General features: G+C 44.8%; 1 protein-coding gene across 4 annotated transcripts in view; it reads left to right on the top strand.

Annotated features, from left to right (window-relative positions):
* The window catches only part of SMG7 (SMG7 nonsense mediated mRNA decay factor), a 34,722-nt gene extending 18,644 nt beyond the window's left edge, over positions 1–16,078 (top strand). Inside the window, exons 11-21 of one of the 4 annotated variants that reach the window (XM_054384494.1) lie at positions 782–901; positions 1,129–1,417; positions 5,179–5,323; positions 6,532–6,914; positions 7,406–7,771; positions 9,256–9,405; positions 11,767–11,847; positions 12,719–12,878; positions 14,630–14,800; positions 14,900–15,051; positions 15,596–16,078. In XM_054384494.1, the coding sequence (XP_054240469.1) occupies positions 782–901; positions 1,129–1,417; positions 5,179–5,323; positions 6,532–6,914; positions 7,406–7,771; positions 9,256–9,405; positions 11,767–11,847; positions 12,719–12,878; positions 14,630–14,800; positions 14,900–15,051; positions 15,596–15,709 (2,131 nt within the window). In that variant the 3' untranslated portion in view covers positions 15,710–16,078. Of the gene's footprint in view, positions 1–781; positions 902–1,128; positions 1,565–5,178; positions 5,324–6,531; positions 6,915–7,405; positions 7,772–9,255; positions 9,406–11,766; positions 11,848–12,718; positions 12,879–14,629; positions 14,801–14,899; positions 15,052–15,595 lie in introns of all 4 variants that reach the window. The other 3 variants (XM_054384492.1, XM_054384495.1, XM_054384493.1) reach the window with 3 other exon arrangements.
* The last annotated feature ends 3,760 nt before the right edge of the window (positions 16,079–19,838 follow it).

Raw genomic sequence — 19,838 nt, 5'->3', positions numbered from 1 at the left:
CTTCTTGTAGTGGGCACCCCAAGACTGAACTTAGTATTTGAGACGTGGCCTCACCAGTGTCAAATGCCAGAGGACAGTCGCGCTACAGCTGATCCAGGCCAGGATGCTGTTGGCTACCTTGGCCACTGGGGCACAGGCTAGCTCCTATTCAGCTGACTGTCAACTAGCACCCTAAGGTTCTTATCCTGAAGCCTGGGACACTCATGGGGTTTTTGTGACCCATGCGTACAGGCCAGTGCTTGGCCTTTTTGAATGTCATCCCGTGGGCCTTGGCCCATTGATCCAGCCTGGCCAGATGGATAATATCACTCATGAATTATTTTGCTTTTGAAGTCTTCTGACTAGTGAATTGAAAGGGAAGGTATAAGTGAGGAAAGGAGTCATTATCCATGCAAATAGCTTGATGTTTTTTTACTTTGCTGGGGTTTTTCCTGTTTTTAACTGTATCACTCTACCTAACATCAGGCAGAAATCCTGACCAAACATTAGATGTATTCACCCTGCTATTACTTTTGTGGTTTTGGCTGTCACACAGACAAGCTTTGGGGCCTTTTGTTTTTAAAAGAAACCCACCAAACCTCATTCATGTAGGTGCATCTTGCCAAAAAATAATTGCATCTGTTAATCATAAATCTCTGAACAGTCATGTTTTGAATAGTGTCTGGTGAAATTTAACAGTGGAGACTAGAGTAATGCTGACCAGTTGTATTTCTAAAGAAATATGATGATGCAGAAGGTAACTGTGTAATTAATATGCTCCCCTCTCCTCGATCAATGCTAGGAACTTGGATTTTTCCAAAGGCCACCAGGCAATTACAGGGGATAAGGAAGGGCAGCAGCGCCGGATACGACAGCAGCGTCTGATCTTCACAGGGAAGTGGATTGCTGATAACCAGCCGAGGTAATTGCAAGGAGTTTCTCTGTGCAAGCCTAGCTAACGTGGGTGCTGGAATTGAGTTAAGCCTGGGTTTTCTCACTATTCAACAAGCAGTTAGATATCATGTGACACTGACAGCACTAACAACATGTTCTGTGGGTCAGTATGCCATTGTTTCCTAGACTGCTTTATGACAAGGCATGTATATGGAGTAATGGACTTGCTTTTCAATTCCTTTCTGTCCTTTTCAGGTTGATTCAGTGTGAAAATGAGGTAGGAAAGCTGTTATTTTTGACAGAAATCCCAGAGCTATTGCTAGAGGATCCTAGTGAAGCCAAAGAGAGTCTCAGCTCGCAGGAAACATCCATTGCAGAGCCACTATCTACAGATGGAAGTCCTGGACTCAAATCAGTTCTGTCTTCTGGCAGAAGCCTGAACAACAACTGTGACACAGGAGAAAAACCAATGGTCACATTCAAAGAGAACATCAAGCCCCGGGAGCTGAACCGAGAGCAAGGGCGAATCTATCCTCCTAAAGATGTCAGTAGGGAAAGGAGGGACTATAGCAAAGGAATAGTAGCCAATAAGAATGATGGGAAGAAGGATAACAATAAAAGAAAGAATGAGCCCAAGAAGTGTGGCTTGGAGAAGATGCAGGAAGCAGGAAAGCAGAACGTGGCAGTTCAGGTAAGCCTCTAGATCAAAGGGATGCTGCCTTCCAGGCAGTGCCATGTTTGTGTCAGGGCTGTCACTGCTTGTGTTGAGTGTGGTAGAGTTGAGGTCTTGCTGTGGGCCCTGCACACAAAGAAAAATTAAACACATCTGTCTCAAAGAGCAGGTATTGGTGATCTTTGGGTCTCTGCCCTTTTCCTTGATGCTGTCTGCTTTTTGGGGAGAAGGCAGGGAGCAATTAAAGGTGATTTTGCTATGTGAACTGTCTTAAACCCCAGACTTCTACCTGTTGTTCCACAAATCATTCAGGCCTCCAAGGCAGTTCACATGGCCAGGTCTTAATCATCTTGGTCTTTTGTGAAGGACCTGGATACTCTGCATTTTTGATTCAATGGACTTGTGCATGTTCAGTAAATTAAACACATCACAAAAGCACCCCGTTGTTGGTGTAGAGTAAGATTCTCTGTACTGGTTATGCAGCCAGATGATCCTCTGTGAAAGTAAGGAATGCCACACTGCTCTTAAACCATAAATCTGCTCAGGTGCTTGCTCAAATTGATTTTTGCATCAGCTGCTCTTTTATCAGTTGTATTTTTTTCAGAGGCATGCTTTTTACCTCTGTTTCTGGGAGCATTACGTACAAAAATGCTCACCTCGTAAGCCAAATGTGAATTTACTGGTCTGACTTCCATTCAGTTGTAGTAAGTAAGGGTGGAGAGTCATAGTGCCTGTACCTGAATAGTTTGGCTGCATCTCAGTCATTCCCTGATTACATCTGGATGCATTTAATGATAGCGATGGAGGCTCAAATTACTTCTCTAGAGAAACTGTGTCAGTTCTTCACTGTTTTTGCAAGCAGAAATTATTTCTTAATGCACTTTTATCTCCCTTACCTGTGTGCAAGCCTGTTACTACTTCCCAGGACAGGTCTCTTTCTTTGCAACTGCTCTGAGGCCTCTGTAATTGAGGTCTTGCTTTCCCTAGGCTAGATAAACCAGCTCTTTCAGTCTTGCCAGCTTGTGGTGTTAGGACTCTTAGATCATTCTTTTTATTCTCCTCCTGGTTGTTTGCTGTTGAATGTCATCATGGTGAAATGGAAGATCTAAATTGGCAGCTGGTTTTGGAGGGGATCCTACCATGGTGGGATAAAGGGGAGTTAGATTATGGAAACTGTGGCAATCATTTGGGAGTGACCAAACAAAAGTTTGGTACCTGAAAACCAACATAGCTGAGTTAGAATAGCAAGGTTCTTACTTATTTGTTGAATACATCAGGATTGTAGTTGCAGGCCTGAGCACAACTCCCAGTTTTGATATTTATGCCTCTATCATGCAAAATAAGGACTTGAGGCTGATAAACCTCACCAGATCTTCTGAGAAACGTGTGGTTCATTGGATAGGGAAGATACTTTAATCCACTGATTTATCCAAGAGGTTGTTTGTCTTAAGAGGGGTAAACCCAGGAAACCCTCATTGCAAGCCTAGCTGTATCAGAATCTGTTCTGATGTGGTTGATCACTCTGTCTTGTGTTGAATAGCAGTTAAATTTTACTTTTTTCTTTCAGTTCCATTAGCTGTATTTATGGCAACTATTCCAATTAAATTCTTTTTGGTTTATATAGCTTGTGGGACTTATTATCCAGAGCTACTCCAGAAGATGGGAAAGGTTTTTTTCTTCCCTCTGGGAAACCAGTATAGATTTTATACTGATTGGCGATCTGTTAGTGCTCTGCTTTGGCCTTCCTGGAAATACCAGGCTTTATCTTCTCCATAGTTCATTGCCATTATGTTACAAATGTTCCAGACTCCTACTTAGCAAAAAAAACGTTAAGACTGTTACACAAAATAATTCGTGCTGTTTTGCAGATAGGTGTCAATATTCCACGCTCAGAGAGGATCATGAAAGTGTGATATAGGTTGAGTCTCTGCTCTGGAAGAAAAATGTTAGATGCCAAGGAAGGCTTAATGTAGATTTACTCAAGGTCTAATGTACTCCTAGGAAGTGACTGGGACGAAATGGTGCTTCTCTCAAGCACCACACAGGAACTCTGGGGGAGTAAATATTTGATAGTATTGACACTTCTGAAGCGAGGTCAAGTAGAAGCAAATGAAAATTTTCTGTCTTAATTAATCATTTCTAGTTATTTAAGTTTTGAAAGTTAAGTATCAATCATGTAGGAGGTCTTCTGGAAGCCACCTTTTGGGAATATGTTATAGCAGCAGGAAGAGTGTCTCTGAATATGCCACCATTGCTATAAAAGAGTACGTAGCTCTCAATATGGGTTCTGGAGAAGAAAGGGGCAGCATGATACAAGTTGAATATACAGAATGTGATGAAGGGGAAAGGTGGACAGTGAAAAGATGTGGCATGAGCCAAAGGCTGCATCATTCATGGTGCTTTACATCAGTCAGAACCTTGAGGTCAAGTTCCCTCCTGACTTTTTCTATCAGGAGGTCAAAAATGCACCCAAACCTCTCAGTCTCCAAACTATTTTTGTGATTAAACAAAAGGTTTTAATTAAACACAACACTACACTCCCATAATTTTAGAATGGGGAAATTCAAAATTATTTGGAAAAGAACTTAAACATTTGAATGCATCTACCCCTCCTCTACTGCTGTTTTTTTGGCAGAAAAAAACTGCCCTCTAACTCCTTTCAACTCAGCAGCACTAAATGTTGAAATAAACCCTCCACAGTTTTGGTTTGTTTGGTTTGATTTTTTTTTTTTTTCATTTGGCCACCGATAAACCCCTTTCTTTCAGTCACCTTTGAGGCTTGTCGCCAGGTCTGCTCCTGGGCCCTCTCTGTATTGCCCGGGTTCCTTGCTTGCTGTCTTTTTCCTGCCTGCTCCATCTTGCATTCCAGGCAGTTCTGCTGAGCTGAACAGAAAGGGAAAGTAGTCTTCCCCTCTGTCTTCCTCTCCAGGAAGACCCAGACTGCAGCAGACTCAGAATCAGGTAAACATTCCATTCCATTCTTCTCTCTGCCTTTAACTGGTGCAGCTCTTTTAAACAGAACATCCAGCAGTTACACAGCAAACTGAAAGGGGTTAAGCACCTCTGCTATGTCTCTTGTTTGCTCTCTGTCCAAAGGATTCCATAGTGTGCAGGAATTTGTGCATATGCACCACCCTATGGGTTAGGCTGAAGGAGTTCCCCAGGAAGAAGGGGGTAGTGTTTGGTTTTGAAGGTGCTGCAGGTAAGTAGTAGGAGTTAGGCTGAAGCAGTGCCCTGGGAGAAGCACAAATAGCATTTGCACTTTGTTTTAGTTTGAAGGCACTGCAGGTGAGCAGCAGGGTAAGTTCTTTGTGTAGTCTGGGGATGTCATTAGGTCCATTTCCCTCTCTTGCTAGAGCAGAGGCCTGTTGCATTTTCTGGGTAGATATCCCTAGGGTGTTTCTGTGAGGCAAGGAGTGCCTGAGGCCAGGCAGGGTTACCTGAGGAGGGAACTGGGTTTCTGTGTTTCAAACCTCTCCCAGTTACTTAGGGAAAGGAAATGAATCTCTACCTGGAAGCTTTTTTTCTTTGGTGTTGTATTTTTTGTGTTTTTGTTTTTGTTTTTCTTGAGATGTGATGTGGGCAATTACAGGACAAGTTACCTGATTTCTTCTTGCTTTCTTTTGCACTAGGTGAAATCCCAGACAGAAATGAGGAAGACTCCGGTTTCTGAAGCCAGGAAAACCCCTGTATCTCAGACTCCAAGTCAAGCCAGCAGTTCTCAGTTCATCCCCATTCACCACCCAGGAGCCTTCCCTCCCCTTCCTAGCCGGCCAGGTAATTTGCAACCTTCTTTTGAAATGTGATTTACTATGAACTGCAAAGAAAATCCCATAATGGTGGTTGTTACAGCCTCTGAGGGTACAGTTGAACATGCCTTCTCATGTTGAGAATCTTGCTAAGTAGTAAAGAAGGAGCATAGCAGAAGTGAAATAAGATAAATAGGGTGCTTTGTGCTTTGGAATCAGGGTTTGTCATGAAATCTGCCACCTTTTCTTCTTGGTTAGTGGGTGTGAGGTCAAGGAACTTCCCAGTAGGCTGTTTCTGTAGTTAGTCAAAATATGACAAAGTCTTCTGCTGTCTCAGGAAGAAGGATTCTCTGTGCATAGGACTCCATTACAAAAGATCAATCACATTGCTTTCTTCTTCAAAGCTCAGTTGCTTTTGTAGTGATGCTGGGTTCAAGCTGTAATTTGTGTGGTTCTATTTGCTGTTTCTGTTTCATTGTGTGTTCCCATTTGGTTGTGGGTTGTTCCTGTCATGTTTGCTGACATTGTTGCTGTCCATGTTTGCTGACAAAATAGCTAGAAGATGTGGCTTCTCTGCAGCTTTTAGGGAGCTGCTCAAAATAACACAGGGACATCTTCCCTGTCCCAAAGTCAGCCTAAAATCTAGCCTGAGAGATACAAAATTAAAGCTTGCCTTCCAAACCTGACTTTTTAGTATCAGTTCCAGGAAAGGAGTTAATCTAGCAGTTACGAGGATTTGTTTGCTTACCATCTGTTTCTACCTAAATTGATCCTGAGACAGGTGGTCCTTTGGAATAAGAATCAGTAGACTTATCAATTGCTTCTGTCCATTACTCCAGATGTTAAGTCCTTGAAAATGCATGTGTTTGTGGGGGAGGGAATTCTGGGGGTACAGCATGGTGAGGGAAAACAGTAGTGAGGAAAAACAGCAGAAAGATTGAGGTATGTATAGGGGAAGCATCTAACACTCCCAGATGCTGCTGTGGTTGACTTTTGCCAGTGTCTGAAATATTGCACAAAAACTTGAGCACAAACTCTAAATGTGTCTCATCACAGCCTTGTTCATGCAGAGGTGAGAAAGGACTTTACGGTGCAGCATGCAAACTGATGTTTAGTCCTCGTGGTCTAAAGGGCAAACCAGAAATGAATAAAAAACCCAACTCTCTAAATGTTTTCTGGAGAGAGCCATCTGCTCTGCCAAATTGGGATTAATTATGTGGTTTTTACTATTTCCAGGGTTTCCACCTCCAACCTATGTTGTCCCCCCTCCTGTGGCTTTCCCCATGAGCACAGGGTACACCTTCCCAGGTGGTGTTTCTGTCCCAGGAACCTTCCTCCAGCCCACAGCTCACTCGCCTGCAGGAAACCAGGTGCAAGGTGGGAAACAGTCCCACATTCCTTACAGCCAGCAACGGCCCTCTGGACCAGGGCCAATGACCCAGGGACCTCAGCAAACACCACCTCCTTCCCAGCAACCCCTCTCATCTTTACCAGCTCAGGCAACAGCACAGTCCGCAAGCCAGTTACAGGTCCAAGCTCTGGCCCAGCAGCAACAGTCCCCTACGAAAGCTGTGCAGGGCCTGGGGAAGAGCCCACCACACCACTCTGGATTCCAGCAGGTAAATTGGGCTAACACAATGTGCTAAGCTTTGTTTAAAATAATGGTAGCATTGATAGAACATCTCAGTTGGGAAGCATATGGGTGTCTTTGCCTGGAGAAGAGAAGATTCTGGGAAGACCTTATGGCTCCCGTCCAGGATGTGAAGAGACATACAGGATAACTCACGTTGTCCTGGGGAAAATCTCCCTTCAGGCATGTCTGGACCCAGTGGTGGATCCCTTCTGGTGCTCTGCGCAGCAAAAGGCTGGCTCAGTAGGTTGGTAAAGGTATTTGTAAGATACTGGATTAGAATAAGGGCTGTATTTGGGAGTTTGCATAAAGCTTGAGTAGGGAGTATTAGGTGCTTGTCAAGACTGCACTTTGTGAAGAGCAAAATCAGAATGTTTGTGGATTGTCAAGCAGAAGCGAGCCAGGCTGCCAGGTTGAGTCAGACATGAGGTAGCATTAATTGTTCCTACCCACTGGTGACATTTCCTGTCTCTGCCTCAGTATCCGCCGACAGATTCGTCCAAGCAGCTCTGGAACCCACCTCAAGTCCAAGGCTCCCTGGGGAAGATCATGCCTGTAAAGCAGCCCTATTACCTGCACACCCAGGACCCTCTCAAATTATTTGAACAGTCATTGCAGCCTCCTGTGATGCAACAGCAACCTCTGGAGAAAAAAATGAAGCCTTTCCCAATGGAGCCATATAACCAGAACCCCTCAGAAGTCAAGGTGCCAGAATATTACTGGGACTCTTCCTATGGCATGGCTGACAACAGGGTGATGGCACAGCAGTCTAGCATGGACCGCAGGGGAAAACGGCAAGGAGTCTTCCGCCCAGAGCAGGATGCTGTCTCCAGGATGACCTTTGAGGTAAAGATCCATGCTATAAGTGGTGCAAACTCCTGAGAGTCTTGAGATTCCTGACACCTCTAGGAGTCTCCCTCCTTCAGGAATGCCCTGTAGCCGTAAGGAGATCAATATGAACTTATTTGGTAAGGAGCTGAGTATCAGTAGATGGAATTCCAGTAAACAGTGATGAATTCTCCCTTTTAGTTGTCTGTGTGTGGGATCTAACTCTTGGAAGATTTGGTTGCAAGTAGGTGTAAGTCTTGTTCAGTGTCAATGTGATGTCGATCTCAGCAGTGTGTCTGTCAGGTGGAAAAACAGGGCAGCTGGCAGTTTTGGAGGAAAATTTTTGCCTGACAACTGGTGAAAACTATAAAACCAGTCCAGGTGATTGCAGTTGAATGATGACTGCATGATGAACTCTTAACACCTATATAGTATGTTGAGTGTCTTGAGTGACTGAGGCTGGAAATCAAGGATGGCTGGAGCAGTCTTGTCTTGGATTGTGGTTTTGGTTTTCCTACAAACCCCACCATGCAGTGATACAGCTGAACACCTTCCTCAGCTCTTGATTGCACTAATGGAATACTTTGCTTCTGTTCATGCAGCTGTGCTTCATGTTGCTGTTTATAAAACCTTCAGTCTTTGTTATTTATTAACAGTCTCCTGGAGTTGTCTGTGAGAGCTTTTGGTGATGTTTATAAGCAAACTTAAACAGAGGCTTCTTTAAATCTTTGGTCAGATGTGCTTCTGTAAATGCGCTCAGGGTTTTCAGAAGGTCAGCTGAGATCACTTGATTTGTCTTTCAGAGAAAAGCCAGACAATATACAGAGATCTGCCTCTATACTGATGTCAGCTTGTGGTTTGGGGTCTAAGCCATGTTCTCCTGCCTGAAAGGGAAACTATGCCTTGGTGGAAGCACAGTGCAGTACAGACAGGAGCCTGTGATTCTTCTTTTCAGTACCCCTCACAAAATTCAAGGTTCCAAGTCTGACCAGCACTCAGTAGTCTGGTCAGCTGTATGTTGACATAGCAGCCATTTGCAGTGGAGATAAGTCTCATGGGTTTTAAACTCCACAAATAGAAGAGGGATAATATATAAGCATAATTTTACTTGAAACTTAAATTGCTCACAGCTCACCTATAGAAGAAAAATAATAAGATTTTGTGTTCCCTCTCCCTGAATGTGAAAACAGGTTCAGTGTTTGGCATAGCTGGGATGGAAAGTACACTCTTCACTGATGGCAGCTAGATGCCCACTGTTGTGATGGTGCAGTGCTCCTCTCAGTGCTTGTTAGGCCATGGGGCTGGTTATGTTTCCTGCTCAGTGTTTTTTCTTTGTGCCACAGCACACTTCTCTTGCACCACTTTCTCACCCTGCACTTCTGCATGTCTTTCTGCCTTTTGCTGGTTTCCCTCCTCTTGCTGTGGCTTAGTTTCTCCTTGCCATCTCTTGCTGGTTCCCTTTCTGCCTTCTGTTGTCTCACTGTGCTCATTTCTGTCACTAGGACCCCAAGAGCTCCCCTCTGCTTCCTCCGGACCTGTTAAAGAGTCTGGCTGCCTTGGAGGAGGAGGAAGAGCTGATTTTCTCTAATCCTCCTGATCTTTACCCAGCTCTGCTGGGGCCTCTCGCCTCTCTTCCTGGACGAAGCCTCTTTGTATGTATTTGATGTAATACTGCTGCTTCTCACTCTTAACTGGCATCTTCTGTGAAATGAGAAATGTAGAATTCCTTTCTCTCCCCCATCCCTCCTGTCCACCTCTCTGCTTCATGCGAGAGCTCAGAGCACCTGAAAGCCTGTGGCAGAGCTCTTGGGCCAAATCCAGGCCTGCTAATTTGTTCAGAAATGAGCATAACAGGTTTTTTGTCAGTAAAGTCCCCAGGAAAGACATCAACGTGTCATTTAATGCACTCGCTCTTCTGCAGTTGTACAGGCGTAGAGATAAGGGCAAGGGGCAGCACAGGCTCTGCTGTGGGAAGCCATCAGTGCAAGTCTAGCTTATGACAATCTTCATATAAGAATTCCCTAAAGGCAGGGGGAAGCTGCCCTGCTAAATGCAGAAGAGACTGTAAAAGGACAAGATGGTTTTGGGAGAAAGTTGTGAGCAACTGGCTAAGTAATTGGTGACGCCTCCAGAAATACAGCCCTTACTGCTATAGAAATACAGTCATCTGGGGCAGACTGAGAGATTTGTAATTTGTTTTTTACTATGTTTATGTATTAAAGCCTTCCTGGTTCACTAGCTGGAGGGTCTTGGAGCTGCTGAATTTGTAAATGGCCTTGGAAAATGCAGACTGCCTTTCTAGTATGGCCACAAGCATGTTGATTAAGTACTGCTATTTCAAATTAGTAACAGTAGCCAAGAAGAGTTCTTTGTGACTCCACTCAAAATCTCTGATTAAGTCTATTCCTCAGTTATTTTACATGCCATCCCAAGGAGCCGGGAGCAAGCCAGGCAGCCATTTCTCTCTCATTAGATACCTTTGCTGAGAAACTAATAGCTGCTGCTTCAGCAGCTGCCTTTGAAGCTCCTGCTCTTGCTCTTCACTGACAAACTGAAGGAAGCTCTCTGTGCAAGCTATATGGATATGCAGAGTGTGAATTTTGTTTGCCTTTTAAAATGTGCTTTCAAAGTAATGAGTTGTCACTTGGAAAAGCTAACAAGCTGGGAGCTGCTTGCCAAGAAAATGAGGCTGTTTGTCTTAAGTTTACAGGATAAAAGCAAAGATATTCCAGATATTGAGACCATGTTAGAGAGGAAAGCTAGTCCAGGTTTTTGTTGTTTGAACAATACATGTAAAAATATCTGAAATGCTGAGCTGCTATGAGTGCAGGAGGGCTTTTATTTGGAACAAGACCACAGCTTTCATTTATGATCACACACAGTTTTGCTTAAGGCTTCAACAATTCTATGGCTTGGTGATCCTGGCTCTACATTTGGTGCTATTTGTTGTCTACCAGCCAAGCTTTGTAACTGCTCTTTGGCTTCTGTATTGATGATAACTGATCCTGGGGGCTGGTCTCTTCTCCCTAGTAACAAATGATATTATGAAAGGAAATGGCCTTTAATTGCGCCAGGTGTTGGAAGAAACTTTTTCACTGAAAGGGTTCTCAAACACCAGAACAGGTTCCCCGTGGAGGTGGTTGAACCTCTATCCCTGGAGGTGTTTAAAAGATATTGAAATGTGGTGCTGAGGGAAAGGTTTAGCACCAGACTTGGTGGAGTTAGAGAATGTTTGGTCTCAATGATCTTAAAGGTCTTTTCCAACCAAGACAGTTCTATGATTTCTTCCCAGTGTTTCAGAGAGAGACTGATTTTTTCACTGTTTTCATAGCAGGAACTGAATGGAAAGCTGAGAAATAGACTGGCAATAACAGCTGTGTTAGAAGGGGTGGTGTAGATGAAGTCATGGTCCATAATGTCTTAACATGGAGCCCCAGGGGACTTTTGGTCCTCTGTTTTAAACACTGGCATTTGTTTATTCTTCTGTACAGTAATTTATAATGAGAATGCCACATGAAATTTGGACTGTTTAATTAAAAAATTACAACACTCGGCGATCTAAGAATGTGCATCAGGGATGCACTCAAAACTGAAAATAACTCTGTCAGTAGCAACATACAAGAGTAACCATATTGGAAGGAGTCCTCTGATCGCTGGGAATGATCTTATCTCATTTTTACAAGGTTTTGCTCAGCAATAGGGGGTTTTGGCAGGAGTCTCCTCTCTGGATGTATCAGAGTATTACACTAAGGATTTAAAAAGCTCTTCTGGCAGTGGGGTTTGCCTGAGATGCTCAAATTGTTGATTTTTAGGTGTTCATTATCGCTGATAGGGAAATTACTGGCTTTCTGTATTTGTTAGGTTGTTCTCCCTGTCCTCCAAGGTGCTGGAGCTAAAACGAAAGGAAGGTTTAACTGTGACCAAAACCATCTTGGCAGTTTCTGATAGAATACTGTCCTCCTGCTTGCTATGCTGAACACTAACTGTGATTTTTCCCTTTTTGGGTTCTGAAGAAGTCCCTGCTGGAAAAACCGTCAGAATTGATGTCTCAGTCATCGTCTTTCCTGTCCCTCAGTGGCTTTTCTCTTAATCAGGTAAGTGAGGACTGGTGTCAGCAGCCATTTGCTGTTAGAGTTTGACATTAAACTGGCAGAAATATGGGGACAGCCTTTACTTGAAAGCAATGGAACACCTGAAAAGAGTCCATATGGATGCCTAATTTCTGTGTTGGCAAGATTATCTTTACCTTTCTCAGCTGTCCTCCCAAATTCTCCCTGACTGTAGTTCTGCAGATGTACTCTGGACTTTTGCTGAGTTCATGGGCCTCTTGCTCCTAGTAGAATCATGGCGTTGACAGAAAAGGTACATCTCAAAGTGTTATGGTGTGTAGGTTTTGATTTTTGTGAGCAATGGATTGCCCATTCTCTTCCAGAGATCTGAGCAGGGTGTTGTTCATAGAATGGCTTAGGTTGGGAGGCACCTCAGAAATCATCTACTCCAACCTCCCCACCATGGGCAGGGACAACTCTCAACTAGACTCGACTGCTCAAGGCCTCATCCATCCTGGCCTTGAACACCCCCAGGGAGGAGGCATCCACAACCTCCCTGGGCAGCCTATTCTGGAGTCTCACCACCTTTGTACTGAAGACCTCTAAGATCCACTCTAAACCTACTCTCCCTCAGGTTCAAATTGTTCCCTCTTGTCCTATCACTAGACTGTTATGAAAAGTCCCTCTTGGATTTTGTGAGTGCTGGGAAATTAAAGGTTTGGTGGAGGCTTTGCAGTCCAGCCAGGAGAAATCTGTCCTGATTCAGAAGGTCATGGAATTCTTGTTAAATGAAATGGTCAAAGAAGAGGGGGAGTTAGAAAAATATTTTAATCTCTAATTGTTTTCATTGTGCAATCTCAGTGTTTGAAGTAAATCTGATACCTAAACTCTTTTTTTTTTTTTTTTTTTTTTTCAGGAAAGATACCCAAACAACAGCATGTTCAATGAGGTGTATGGGAAAAACATGAATACCAGCACAAAAACAGAAGTCACCCCTTCAGTTGCCCACCAGGAGACTTCACTATATTCTCTCTTTGAAGGGACTCCATGGTCTCCATCCCTTCCAGCCAGCTCAGGTAATCCTGGTCTGGTTTTTCTTGTCTCAAGTGATTTAAGAGGATTTGAGTTAATTCTGAACCTACTGCAAGTTAAATGTAACTGGGAATTAAAAAGAATACCTGCTTGACAAGGTGACTGAAGGCTTCTGCTTGGGTTTCTTTACATATTCTCAGAAAAATGAAGGGATTCTCTAATTAATGTAACATAAGAACCAGGATTTTAATTGAAGTAGTTGAACAAGATGAAAATTGTAGGTGTTAAATCATTAAATCCCTTTAGATTCCTGACAAGCATTTGGGAGTAGGGCTTGAATATCCTTATACTGTCAGTGTTGCTTCTTTGGAAGCAGGAAGAACTGGATTTCATAATGCAGATATTTAAAAGAGAAAGAAGCTATGTGACTAATGAGTGTGGAGGAAAATATGACAGTTTGGGGGGTGGGGGGTTGTTGGTGGTTTGTGAAGCAGCCTACAAAGTAAACCAACTTTTCCCTTATTTATCTTAAAGGCATAAACTGTAACTATTATGTTATGGGTTTTTTTTCTTCTGACTTAAAATCCAGAAGAGCACAAAGCAAGGAATTAGGTCAGTCTAAGAAATGAGTGAATTTTAAATACCATCAGCACTGGTCAAGATTTTTGGTTGCACCAAGACTGCTGCAACCAACCAGGAGTATTCATTATGGGTGAAATGGGAGGATTTGCAAAGTGCTTTTGTTCTAGCAGGATTTATGGCTCTCGTGGTTTCAGTTTTCTTTCCCTTCACCTCTTCATTCAAGATCACGGAGTTTCCTGCTCTGTGGCGGTGTCTTCCGGCAGTGTATTCTCCTGCCTGCAGATAGGCTTTTCCATGCAAGCTCCCCTCTTTGCTTCTGGTCTGAGTTACTTTAAAAACTCCTAGAACTGTAAAACATTCCCAGACTTGGGAATTCAGGTTTTAAACTTGCAAACTCCTCAAGGTCTTAATATTTTTTCCCACTGATTCATCAAGCTTGGAGGCAATTTTTTTGTTTGAGAAGACCTGTTAGAGTGGGTCCAGAGGAGTCTACAGAAGTGATCAGAGTGCTGGAACCTCACTGCTGCAAGACCAGGCTGAGAGTTTGGATTGTTCAGCCCGGAGAAGAGAAGGCTCCAGGGAGACCTTCTGGTGGCCTTTTGCTACTTGAAGGGTCTGATCAGAAAGCTGAGGATAGACTTTTTAGCAGGACCTGTTGTGACAGAACAAGGGGTGATGGGTTTAAACTAAAAGAGGGACATCTAGACTAGAGAGAAGGAAGGAAGGTGGTGAGACACTGTCCCAAGTTCCCCAGAGAGCTGATAGATGCCCCATGAATGGAGCAATTCTTGGTCACGTTATTCAGGGCTCTGAACAGCTTGATCTAGTTGCAGGTGGGTGTCCCTGCTGACTGCAGGGGGTTCAACTAGGTGACCTCTAAAGGCCCCTTCCAGTCCAAAACATTCTGTGATTCTCTGGAAAGTTCTTCAGGAAATCTGAGAAAAGCTCACTTTGACTAGCCAATGCTCCTGAGATTTCTTGGTTGTTTTGGTAAGCACATGTGTGCATTAAACAGTCATTTTCTTCTTGTATATGAACAAAAAAAAATTCACTCAGAACTTAGGAATTTGCATTGCACTTGGGGGAATAAAAACTGACCTTCAGCACTGGAGAAAGCTGAGTGATGGTAAAATTTGCATCAGTACTCAAATTTAAAATCAGGAGGCTCCTGCTGTTTCTGCTGACCTTTTCCCTCTTGCCTTCTAATCACTAGATCATTCAACACCAGCCAGTCAGTCTCCTCACTCCTCCAACCCCAGCAGCTTGCCAAGCTCCCCTCCAACCCATAACCACAATTCTGTTCCCTTCTCCAATTTTGGACCTATTGGGACTCCAGACAACAGAGACAGGAGAGTTGCAGACCGCTGGAAAACAGATAAGCCAGGCAAGTGGTGGGCTCCAGGCTGGGGTGAAGCCAGCTGATGGTGTTTGTTTTGCATTGGTTTTGCTACATTCCTTTGAACTTGTCCTTCTCCCATTTCAGCAATGGGAGGGTTTGGTCTGGACTATCTCCCAGCAACATCCTCGTCTTCAGAGAGCAGCTGGCACCAGTCCAGCACTCCCAGTGGCACCTGGGCAGCCCAAGGCCCTCCTGCGATGGAAGACTCCTCAGCTGTGCTTATGGAGAGCCTGAAGGTATATTTGACTAAAACTGTGCTGAGGAATGGATGCTGTCTGTGGGGCCGGAAGATCCAGTGATAGGCCTTAGCTTATTGCACCAGAGTTCAGCATCAGGAAAGGAAGGTTTTTCCTGCAGATTCACTTACTCAGGTAGTGTGGGAGGTGGGACCAGTGCTGGAGGACGTCACAGTTTTCCAGTTCTTGCTGTTCTAGAATATTTTGTGGAACAAGACCAGGCTGGCAGAACTGGAAGAAATGGTAGTGTTTGTTTTGACTAGTCTAAAACAAAAATTCGTTAATGTGGGATGAATTGGTATGGTAATGAGGATTCTGGAGGAGGAGAAGCTCCTTCCAGAGAGCCTCTCTTTAGAAGACCTTCTTTGAAGTCTGGATAACTTTCATGATAAGCCAGATATGTGTGATAAAGACGGAGGATATGGAGTTAGAGAGTCATTTAGGTTGGACAAGACCTTTAGATTGAGTCTGTCTCTCCATTCTCATCTGTGCGAGGGGGGTTGTCTGACATGAGTTGGTGCTAGTGTTGGCTGTTTGGTTTTAGTCCATCTGGTCCAGTTCCATGATGCACCCTGGACCCTCAGCCCTGGAGCAGCTGTTAATGCAGCAGAAGCAGAAGCAGCAACGCGGACAAGGCACCATGAACCCGCCGCATTGAGACAGAGGTGGCAGCCCTTTGCAACCGAAGGCTCCATAAACCATGGCATGTTGGGTTTGCAGGACTGGCCCACACGGTCCTGTGCAGGTGGCAGCCCTCTCTTCTGTTCCTTGCTGTCAGGAGGGCGTAAGTACTCCACCAACCCACTGAGTGTGCACAAAACGTCTGCAGTGCAAGAAAAACCAACACCAGGAACTCTCCCATCCCTGGGCCCTCTGGAGGGAGAGCGGAACTGCTGTTTGGCTCACTCAGTAACCCGGTATCACCGCCTCTCACCTTCTCCATCGTGCATGTCCCCAGCCACATGGGAAGTAAAAGCTGAGAACGAAGGGCAGATGGGAGAAGCCAATGAGAACTTCTCAATCTTTTTCCTCTCTTTGGGGAGATAAAATAGGAATCCATTAATGATTGCTTTGCTGACTGAGAATGTAGTTGAAATTACTCCTAAACATCTTTATTACTATCTCAGTAGTAAGATCACACTGAATTCTTCCGTACACAGATGTGCTTCGTAGTCAGTGTGTAGCAATGAAAGCCCCAGTTGCTGCTCCAGTCAGAGGTGGTTGGTGGCAAGGTGAGGCTCTATGTCCTGGGCTAGCAAAGGAGTTTCATGAAGGAGAGTCTGGCACTTGACACCACTTCACCTTTCACCCAAAGGCTTTGGCCAGCCCATGGGTGGATTAAGAGACTCCAGCATGAAATGGCCTCCTCTCAGTAGGTGTTTGAGCTAGAGTTGGTGACACGGGGCATTGCAGCACTCTGCTGGACAAGCAAGTTAACTGCTATGGGGTTTTAAATTAATGTTTGATTCCTGTACATTTTACTGTAGCATAGTGGCTAGCCCCACAAAGGGCAGGCTAGTCTGTGCATTCACAGCCTGACTCATTTTAATAGGTAGGTAGAAAGCTTTCAATGGTTTTTGGTTTTTGTTTTGGTTTATTTTTTTTCTTTCTCCATCCTCCCACCTTCGCTGGACGCTAATAGTTTCATTACCAACGTGCAACGTCTCACACACAAGGAAAAAAAAAAAGAAGAGAAATCAGGGGTCCAGCAGGACTGGGTAAAGTTGTCAGTCAGCCTGGACAGTGCAGAGCCTCTGCACCCCCACAGGCATACACATCAGCTCTGCAGAAACCTGTCCCCCCTTCCCCAGCCCCCAGCTGCAGCCCCCAACTTTCCGTTCTGGAAGGAAATCCAAGTGGACACGCGTGCGTGAGCCGCGCACGGAAGAATGCATAGTGCTGTTCATAGATGGAAAAGGTGCAGAAGGGAAAAAGGAAAAACATTTTATTTGCTATTTATTAGGGGGAAGGAAGACTGGAAGCTTCGCTTAAAGAAAAGGACAGCGGATTTGTTAGGTTTCCCAGGGAAGTCATGGAAACAATCTCAATGTCCATTTGCTGTGTTTAGCAGTAGGGGTTTGTGTGATGATTCAGGATCTCTGCGCTGGAAGCCAGCTGCAGAGCAAAGCACATGCAGGAGCCGAAGCGACACTGGAGTCTGGGCAGCCCCAAAGAATTATGAAAAGGGAAGACGGAGGAGACACGATACCCCTCTGGGAGGGGGGACACAGCAGCTCCCCCATAGTCTCCACCTTAGCAACGTCACTGTTCTTTGTTGCATTTCGAACCTGTATTTCCTTGGAAAAGTCCAACAGGTGAAGTTCCCACCCAGTGGTAACCTGAACCAAACCCCTCTGTGCTTCCCTCCAGCCCTCCCGGTTTGTGTCTCGAGCTGCGCACCCAGGCAGCTGCCACATTCCAGTGTTTGAACGTCTCACTGACTCTTGCACCCTAGACGAGCTAACCAGGTTCACCATCTCACTCCTGGCAGTGCCAGGGTTCCAGCCGCACCGTTCCACTTGTGCATGAGCATCCGGCCTCGGAAATGCCTCCTGACTCGGCTGGGACTCCCCTCCTGCCCTCCAAACCCCTGGGGGGAGCAAGGGAAGGGCCCCCCAAAAGAAACTGGTTTGTGTCGTAAGCTTTTTTTGTGTTTTTTGTCTGTCTGTGCAAGAACTGCAGCTGCTGAAATCAGCTTTGCCTTTAATTAAACCATGTTCTCTCCACCCAGATCTCTGTGTCACCTTTATTTCCTGCGTCACTCAGCTGCAGGCTTTTAAAACCACCTTATTTTTCTGTAGAGGTCAGAATAAGGTTTGAAGTTGAATTTGTCTTCTGTTTCAAAGAGGGAAAATAACTTGCAGAGATTCGGTCTTGGGCTCAGGGAAGATAATGGGATCATGGTTTTGTGCTGCCTGTGTGCTGGACTAAAGATCTGGGACAGCAGTGATTTGCAGAGCTCTTTAGTTGCAGATTGAACCCATTAGAGCACAGGCAGTGGGAGCTGGAGGACATGGATCCTTCTTCTGTTGATCTGCTTGCAGAGAAAGAGATCTGGATTTCTGGAGATCTGGATCCCTGGAGACATTCAACAGCTTGATGGAGCTCTGAGCAGCCTGACCTAGATGGGAATGTCTCTGATTACTGCAGGAGCTGGGACTAGATGACCTTAAAAGGTCCCTTTTAAGCCAGTGACAATTATCTATGATAATTTTTAAACAGCATGCTTCAAATGTGCTGAAGAAATGTGTTCCAGAACCCAAAAGGGGCCTACACAAAAGCTGAGGAGGGACTTTTTACAGGGGCTTGTAGTGGTAGGGTGAAGGGTAATGGATTGAAGCTTGAGGTAGACAGATTTAGACTGGACATCAGGAAGAAGTTCTTTCAAGTGATGGTGGTGAGACACTCGAACAAATTGCCCAGGGAGGTCGTCTATGCCCCTCCCTGGGAGGTGTTCAGGGCCAGGTTGGATGAGGCCTTGAGCAACCTGGTGTAGTGGAAGGTGTCCCTGCCCATGGTGGGCTGGGGTGGGTCTGGTACTAGATGATCTTTAAGGCCCCTTCCAACCTAAACCATTCTATGAACATATGAAAACTACAGTAATATTCTGGTTTTAAAACAAGAGGCATTCGTTCTATCCAGGTGACTTCAGAATAAGTTCCTTTAAAAATAAGGGGGCAGGAGCAGGGTAGATAATTTTTAAGTATCGGAAGGAGCAGCTGTCAGCAGCTGGGGAAGTTGAAATGCTGTGAAAGTAGCATCAAAGGCTGAGGGGAGCAAACCTCTTGGATAGGGAAGAGGCCATCAAAATTGTGCAGGCATTTATACTGGGGACAATTTCATTTCTCTGACCTGCTCCCAAAGGTGAAAAACTTTGCATAATTTTATTGCTGGTGGGGTTAAAGTCACTGTGTTTGGAAGCCAGTTGTCCATCAGAGCAGGGTGAGGCAGCATGGTTGGCAGTAAGTGTGTAACCTGCTGTGGGTGATCCTGCATAAGCAGCAGGGTTGAGCTAGTTGATCTCCAGAGGTTCCTTCAAACCCCCACCATGCTGGAGTTCTGTAATGCTTTAAGCAAGCAATAGCCTTTCAGCCCTTCCTGGTCTGTAGCTGTGCCAGGGGAGGTTTAGGCTGGATGTTAGGAAGAAATTCTTCACAAGAAAGAGTGATTGGCCATTGGAAGGGGCTGCCCAGGGAGGTGGTGGAGTCATCGTCCCTGGAAGTGCTTAAAATAACACTGGATGAAGCACTTAGTGCCATGGTTTAGTTGATAGATGGTGTTGAGTGATAGGTTGGACTTGATGATCTTGAAGGTCTTTTCTAACCTGTTTAATTCTGTGATTCTGTGAAAGCTAGTTCCTCTGCTGGCTTTGACAGGGCTGTAAATTCAAGTGGCACCACCCTCAGGGGTTTCCCCAGCTGCTAGGATGTGTGTGTAAAAGCTTTGTTAAGAACAGGCTGCCCAGAGAGGGTGTAGAGTCTTCTCTGGAAGATTCTAAACTCACCTGGGCATTGTGATCTTGGGCAACCTGCTGTGGGTGACTCTGCTTTAGAAGGGGTTTGGACTAGATGACCTCCAGAGGTCCCTTCCAACCCCCACCATTCTGTGTGATAGGCCAGGTGGGACAGAACATCTCTCTTTGCTGTCCTCGCTTTTAGGACAGCTATTTTAGAGAGCAATGCAGTGGGTAAAAGCACAAATAAAGCTTTTAATAGAAGTAGCAATAATACTGAATACTCATTTTCATGCAGTGATTAATATAGAAACTTAGTGATTGCAACAGTTGA

This window comes from Indicator indicator, chromosome 10 (assembly GCF_027791375.1).
Source record: "Indicator indicator isolate 239-I01 chromosome 10, UM_Iind_1.1, whole genome shotgun sequence".
Classification (NCBI taxonomy): Eukaryota; Metazoa; Chordata; class Aves; order Piciformes; family Indicatoridae; genus Indicator; species Indicator indicator.
Note: the sequence above shows the minus strand (reverse complement) of the source record. Positions and strands in the feature narration are given on the sequence as shown.